Raw genomic sequence first — 8,250 nt, forward strand, 5'->3', positions numbered from 1 at the left:
AATAATTATGACATGGTAGGGATATCTGAGACGTGGCTGGACGAGAGCCATGACTGGGCAGGTAATTTACAGGGCTATAGTCTGTTCAGAAATGACCGTACAAACAAGAAAGGGGGGGGGGTGTTTATATGTAAAATCATCCTTAAAACCCATCTTGCAGGAGGATATAGGTGAAGCTAATGAAAATGTAGAGTCCCTGTGGATGGAGATAAGGGGAGGGGGAAAAATAATAAATTACTGATAGGGGTTTGTTATAAGTCTCCAAAAATAATGAAAGTAGCGGAGAATATCCTCGTAAAGCAAATAGATGAAGCAGCGACTCAAGGAGAAGTCATTATTATGGGAGACTTCAACTACCCTGAAATACATTGGGGGACAGAAACATGTAGTTCAAGCAAAGGTAATAGGTTACTGACAACTATGAGAGACAATTACCTTTCACAACCAACAGGCCAGACCGCATATCAAATATACGAGTTGGGGGTCACTTGGGTAATAGTTATCACAAAATAATACGTTTTCATGTAACCTTTAATAAGATGTGTAGTAGAGGGGTTACAAGGACACTAAACTTCAGGAAGGCAAATTTCCAACAGTTGAGAGATGATCTTAGTGCAATAAACTGGGACGATATCCTGAGACATAAAGCTACACAAAGCAAATGGGAGACATTTATTAACATCCTGAATAGGAACTGTGCACAATATATACCCTATGGGAATAAACATGCTAGAAATAGGAGGAAACCACTATGGCTAAATAGAGCTGTAAGGGGCGCAATAAGTGACAAAAAGAAAGCATTTAGAGAACTAAAGCAAGTAGGTAGTGATGAGGCATTAAATAAATATAGAAAATTACATCAATTATGTAAAAAACAAATCAAGGCAGCAAAGATTGAGGCAGAGAGAATCACTGCCAGAGAAAGTAAAAATAACCCCAAAATATTCTTTAACTACATAAATAGTAAAAAACTAAAAAATGATAGTGTTGGCCCCCTTAAAAATAGTCTGGGTGAAATGGTGGATGAGGAAAAAGCCAATATGCTAAATGATTTTTTTTCAACTGTATTTACACAAGAAAATCGCATGATAGAAAACATGATTAGTGATAACAAAAATTCTCCATTATTTTTAATCTTTAAGGATTCCATAATAACAGGGTCTGTACCATAGGAAATAAAGGGTGGTTATTAATAGAACACACTCAGACTGGGTCACAGTTAACAGTGGGGTACCACAGGGGTCAGTATTGGGCTCTCTTCTTTTTATCATATTTATTAATGACCTTGTAGGGGGCATACATAGTAATATTTTAGTATCTGCAGATGACACTAAACTCTGCAGGGTAATCAATACAGAGGAGGACAATTTTATATTACAGGAGGATCTATGTAAACTAGAAGCTTAGGCTGATAAATGGCAAATGAGCTTTAATGGGGATAAATGTAAGGTAATGCACTTGGGCTGAGGAAATACAATGTATAATTATATGCTTAATTGTAAAACACTGGGCAAAACTGTCACTGAAAAAGACCTGGGTGTATTGGTGGACGACAAGCTCACGTTTAGTGGCCAGTGTCAGGCAGCTGCTGCAAAGGCAAATAAAATAATGGGATGCATTAAAAGAGGCATAGATGCTCATGAGGAGAAGATAATTTTACCTCTATACAAGTCATTAGTGCGACCACACTTAGAATACTGTGTACAGTTCTGGTGTCCGGTGTATAAGAAAGACATAGCTGAACTAGAGCGGGTGCAGAGAAGAGCGACCAAGGTTATTAGAGGACTGGGGGGTCGGCAATACCAAGACAGGTTATTAGAGGACTGGGGGGTCGGCAATACCAAGACAGGTTATTAGAGGACTGGGGGGTCTGCAATACCAAGACAGGTTATTAGAGGACTGGGGGGTCTGCAATACCAAGACAGGTTATTAGAGGACTGGGGGATCTGCAATACCAAGACAGGTTATTAGAGGACTGGGGGGTCCGCAATACCAAGACAGGTTATTAGAGGACTGGGGGGTCCGCAATACCAAGACAGGTTATTACACTTGGGGTTATTTACTGTGGAAAAAATGAAGGCTTAGGGGGATCTTATTACTATGTACAAGTATATGAGGGGACAGTACAAAGACCTGTCTACTGATCTTTTTACTCTGAGGCCTGAGACGGGGACAAGGGGGCATCTTCTACGTCTGGAGGAAAGAAGGTTTAATCATAATCACAGACGCGGATTCTTTACTGTAAGAGCAGTGAGACTATGGAACTCTCTGCCGCATGATGTTGTAATGAGGGATTCACTACTAACATGTAAGAAGGGCCTGGACGCCTTTCCTGAAAAGTATAATATTACAGGTTATAAATACTACATTCCTTGATAGGGCGTTGATCCAGGGAACTCGTCTGATTGTCGTATGAAGTCGGGAAGGAATTTTTTCCCCAATGTGGAGCTTAGTGTTTGCCACATGTTTTTTTTGCCTTCCTCTGGATCAACATGTTCGGCTATGGGGTGAACTAGATGGACTTAGTCTTCCTTCAACCTTAAAACCTATGTTACTATGTTACCTATCAGGACTTTGTTATGCCGCTGGATCCCCTTGCACGGGGGGCTCATAAGACCTCTGTTGTCTATGTAAGAGCGGGGTCAGGCTGGAGGATGGTGGGTGACGGCGCTGTCTCGGCAGGGCGGGGGCTGCAGCCGTTCTGCTCCTCACTTCTCCATCTTTCCTACAGGAGCAGAGGATGCGGCGGAGCTCGTCCTTCGTATGGAGCACTTGGCGCAGGCAGCGGAGCGACTCCAGCCGTCTGTGTCACAGAAAGAGCTGCAGCGATACGAGCGGATCCACAGGCACTTCTCCATATCTGCTGGGGTGTAATGTGTGTACCCTCCAGCCCCTCATATGCTGTGTCTCCCTCCCCCCCCCAAAAAATAAAGAGGAAAAGCCCTTTGTGCCAGATCAGAAATGTATATACTCGTAACGTCATGTCTCCTACTCCAGTCACCTCCAGAGCTGCACTCACTATTCTGCTCCTCAGTCGTCTGTTATTCTATTCACTTCCAATCTGTCTGTGGGCTCCTCCCAAAGTATACAGTAATGTATGTACACAGTGACTGCACCAGCAGAATAGTGAGTGCAGCTCTGGGGTATAATACAGGAGGTAACTCAGGATCAGTAATGTATGTACACAGTGACTGCACCAGCAGAATAGTGAGTGCAGCTCTGGAGTATAATACAGGATGTAACTCAGGATCAGTAATGTAATGTATGTACACAGGGACTGCACCAGCAGAATAGTGAGTGCAGCTCTGGAGTATAATACAGGAGGTAACTCAGGGTCAGTAATGTAACGTATGTACACAGTGACTGCACCAGCAGAATAGTGAGTGCAGCTCTGGAGTATAATACAGAAGGTAACTCCGGATCAGTAATGTAATGTATGTACTCGGTGACTGCACCAGCAGAATAGTGAGTGCAGCTCTGGAGTATAATACAGGAGGTAACTCGGGATCAGTAATGTATGCACACAGTGACTGCACCAGCAGAATAGTGAGTGCAGCTCTGGAGTATAATACAGGATGTAACTCAGGATCAGTAATGTAATGTATGTACACAGGGACTGCACCAGCAGAATAGTGAGTGCAGCTCTGGAGTATAATACAGGAGGTAACTCAGGGTCAGTAATGTAATGTATGTACACAGTGACTGCACCAGCAGAATAGTGAGTGCAGCTCTGGAGTATAATACAGGAGGTAACTCTGGGTCAGTAATGTAACGTATGTACACAGTGACTGCACCAGCAGAATAGTGAGTGCAGCTCTGGAGTATAATACAGAAGGTAACTCCGGATCAGTAATGTAATGTATGTACACGGTGACTGCACCAGCAGAATAGTGAGTGCAGCTCTGGAGTATAATACAGGAGGTAACTCAGGATCAGTAATGTAATGTATGTACACAGTGACTGCACCAGCAGAATAGTGAGTGCAGCTCTGGAGTATAATACAGAAGGTAACTCCGGATCAGTAATGTAATGTACAGTGCCTACAAGTAGTATTCAACCCCCTGCAGATTTAGCTGGTTGACACATGCGGAATTAACTTGGCATTGTGACATTTGGGAAATGCACTGCAGCAAATTTTTTTTTTTTTTTTTTTTTAAAGTTAATTCAGAGTGTCATTTATTATTCAACCCCTCAAACCACAAGAATTCTGTTTGGTCCCCCTAAAGTATTAAGAAGTAGTTCAGGCACCAAGAATAATGACCTTCACATGTGTGGATTAAAGATCTCTTTTGCCAGCCTTTTCTGACTATTTAAGACCCTCCCCAAACTTGTGAACAGCACTCAGACATGGTCAACATGGGAAAGACAAAGGAGCATTCCAAGGCCATCAGAGACAAGATCGTGGAGGGTCACAAGGCTGGCAAGGGGTACAAAACCCTTTCCAAGGAGTTGGGCCTACCTGTCTCCACTGTTGGGAGCATCATCCGTAAGTGGAAGGCTTATGGAACTACTGTTAGCCTTCCACGGCCTGGACAGCCTTTGAAAGTGTCCTCCCGTGCCGAGGCCAGGCTTGTCCGAAGAGTCAAGGCTAACCCAATGACAACAAGGAAGGAGCTCCGGGAAGATCTCATGGCAGTGGGGACATTGGTTTCAGTCAATACCATAAGTAACGTACTCCACCGCAATGGTCTCCGTTCCAGACGAGCCTGTATGGTACCTTTACTTTCAAAGCGTCATGTCAAGGCTCGTCTACAGTTTGCTCATGATCACTTGGAGGACTCTGAGACAGACTGGTTCAAGGTTCTATGGTCTGATGAGACCAAGATCGAGATCTTTGGTGCCAACCACACACGTGACGTTTGGAGACTGGATGGCACTGCATACGACCCCAAGAATACCATCCCTACAGTCAAGCATGGTGGTGGCAGCATCATGCTGTGGGGCTGTTTCTCAGCCAAGGGGCCTGGCCATCAGGTCCGCATCCATGGGAAGATGGATAGCACGGCCTACCTGGAGATTTTGGCCAAGAACCTCCGCTCCTCCATCAAGGATCTTAAGATGGGTCGTAATTTCATCTTCCAACAAGACAATGACCCAAAGCACACAGCCAAGAAAACCAAGGCCTGGTTCAAGAGGGAAAAAGTCAAGGTGTTGGAGTGGCCTAGTCAGTCTCCTGACCTTAACCCAATTGAAAACTTGTGGAAGGAGCTCAAGAATAAAGTCCACATGAGACACCCAAAGAACCTAGATAACTTGGAGAAGATCTGCATGGAGGAGTGGGCCAGGATAACTCCACAGACCTGTGCCGGCCTGATCAGGTCTTATAAAAGACGATTATTAGCTGTAATTGCAAACAAGGGTTATTCCACAAAATATTAAACATAGGGGTTGTATAATAATTGACCCACACTTTTATGTTTAAAATTTAATAAAATTCAACTGAGCAACATAACATTTTGGTTTGTAAGATTTATGCTTCTGTTCATAAAACCTACTCTCGTTTGCAGTTTGAAGGCTCTAACTTATTTGCATCTTATCAAACCAGCTAAATCTGCAGGGGGTTGAATACTACTTGTAGGCACTGTATGTACACAGTGACTGCACCAGCAGAATAGTGAGTGCAGCTCTGGAGTATAATACAGGAGGTAACTCAGGATCAGTAATGTATGTACACCGTGACTGCACCAGCAGAATAGTGAGTGCAGCTCTGGGGTATAATATAGGAGGTAACTCAGGATCAGTAATGTATGTACACAGTGACTGCACCAGCAGAATAGTGAGTGCAGCTCTGGAGTATAATACAGGATGTAACTCAGGATCAGTAATGTAATGTATGTACACAGTGACTGCACCAGCAGAATAGTGAGTGCAGCTCTGGAGTATAATACAGGAGGTAACTCTGGATCAGTAATGTAATGTATGTACACAGTGACTGCACCAGCAGAATAGTGAGTGCAGCTCTGGGGTATAATACAGGAGGTAACTCAGGATCAGTAATGTATGTACACAGTGACTGCACCAGCAGAATAGTGAGTGCTGCTCTGGAGTATACTACAGGATGTTACTCAGGATCAGTAATGTATGTACACAGTGACTGCACCAGCAGAATAGTGAGTGCAGCTCTGGAGTATAATACAGGATGTAACTCAGGATCAGTAATGTAATGTATGTACACAGTGACTGCACCAGCAGAATAGTGAGCGCAGCTCTGCTCAGCAATTGCTCACTGTGGTGATTGTGGGTCTGGTGGTTGCTGATCCTGCTGTGAGCTCCTGAAAAGCAACACCTCTCCACCTGGGGACCTGATCTCTCTCCTACCCAGGGAAGGATTGGGTTTCGTGAGATGTGCGATGGAGCCAAGTCCCAGGCTTCTGTTCTCCAAACCAGGCCGGTGGGGAGCAGGAAAAGCCAGAAATCGGCCTTCACATCAGAGGACTCAGGGGTGAGAAGCTCCACCAGGAGTCACAGCAATGTGGCTCCTACTCCCCCCAGGACTGTGGAGACCCAGACAACTCGCAAGGCTTCCAACATGGAGGAAAAACCTGCCAGCGTGTATGATAGTGGTACTTCTGGAGGAAAGCCGATTGCGCACAGAAATGAGTCCGACCTCACTGAGGAAGGTTGGGGGCTGCAGAGACCCCGGGAATCTGTGTCCACCTGTGCCTCCCGGGTCATGAGCCACCTCCTTGAGTATGAAGAAGCGAGTAAGATCATCAGGAGCCTCCAGGAGGAGCTGTGCTGCACAAGCACCAAAGCTGCTGGTGCCTCCAAACCGAAGAAGACAAAACTCCAGGTGGAGATTAAGAGACTTAAGCTTGATATTAATGAGCTGGAAATAAGGAACGTATTTGTCATGGAAGTGTTAAGAAAATATTAACAATTTCCCCCAAACTTCTCTTCATCCCTCTTCCCCTATAGTATTTGTCAGAAGAGAGGAGCTGACCATCTGCCTGTATGCTAATTACCACCCATGGCAGAAGTGGTTTGGACAGATGCTGGCACAAGAGAGGTGCTACCAACCCAATTAAAATGCGAGTGTAGCTTTCCTCTGACACAAACTTGCGACACTTTACATCTAGCTGAGAAGGACGCAGCTTGTTAAATACAAACACACTAACAACTCCCGGCTGCAAGCTGGCAGCATGGCCGGAGCCGACACGAAATATGGGATAACTGAAGTTCCATAATTCTGATAATAATGGGACCCATCATTTTTAGTGACAGGGTCTGGTAAGGAACAATATGCTTATTTTTTCGTAGCTGTAAGCCCCTCTGGGGAGCTGTGGCGCAAAAGTAACAAAATAACAGACCGCAGCTATGTCATGTGTGGTCTCCGGAGAAAGGTAAAATCATAACGGAAAATATGGTATTATTTTCAGGCTGCTGCTGTCAAACAGCAATAAGTTATCACAAAAGCCAGATATTTTAATAAAATATGGAGGGTGGAGCCCAGCCCACATGAAGTCAGCACAGGGGGTGTGTAGGCAGGTCTCCTCCTTCGGCATCAAAGAATCCACAGAGGATGGATCAGGACTCATTGCTGGGAGTATATGTATCATAAGCAAAGGGTCACGTTCACTGACTATAGCTCCCCTCCAGCTATATTGAGTCGTCTCTGTGAACTATATCGTAACTTTCTTCTTTAATCCTGTTTATTTTGTGTAACTGTATATTCTGGATTATAATGTCTCCCTTGTAAAATCCTTGTATATTTTTCCTAAACACTGCCTCCCTTTTGAATTAAATATAACATTTAATAGTCCTGTTTCTTTTGCTCTGTAATCATTCCCGAAGCAATACGCTACCAGAACGCAGGCGTCCTGCCAGGCCTTTGTTATATTTCAAACTGGGCCGGTGGTGGCAGCTAATATTAATAATTGGGCTATTGTGAAGCTGGCAGTAACCGTACTGGGGCGTATACACACATTCCATGAGTTGGAATCCGGAGGTGTGACGCCATACGCTTTCTGCTCGCTTGCCGATAGCTGCGTAGTGAGTAGTCTGGATCGTGTGCGCACGGATCCCTGACAGAGTGATGGCAGCAATGAGATATTGTGTGATCTCCCCAGTGTCGTCACTGTGGAACCCTGACAAATTGGTGTCAGCGATGGGATATTACAGAACATCAGTAGCTGGATTGAGCAATCATTCCTGTCACTGAAAACTTGCACGGTTTTTGCGAGAATTCGGTGCAACGTTTTAAGAAATCAGACTCTGTGTTTTAATATTTTTTATCTGAGACATTACTGT

At 44.5% G+C, this 8,250-nt stretch overlaps 1 protein-coding gene across 1 annotated transcript in view; it reads left to right on the forward strand.

Moving 5' to 3' along the window:
• The window catches only part of PEX6 (peroxisomal biogenesis factor 6), a 96,792-nt gene extending 89,030 nt beyond the window's left edge, over positions 1-7,762 (forward strand). Inside the window, exon 17 of the mRNA XM_073671656.1 lies at positions 2,732-7,762. Coding sequence (XP_073527757.1) covers positions 2,732-2,874 — 143 coding nt within the window. The 3' untranslated portion in view covers positions 2,875-7,762. The remainder of the gene's footprint in view (positions 1-2,731) is intronic.
• The last annotated feature ends 488 nt before the right edge of the window (positions 7,763-8,250 follow it).

Source organism: Phyllobates terribilis, unplaced genomic scaffold (assembly GCF_046119375.1).
Source record: "Phyllobates terribilis strain yellow unplaced genomic scaffold, ASM4611937v1 Scaffold_3__8_contigs__length_932513732, whole genome shotgun sequence".
Classification (NCBI taxonomy): domain Eukaryota; kingdom Metazoa; phylum Chordata; class Amphibia; order Anura; family Dendrobatidae; genus Phyllobates; species Phyllobates terribilis.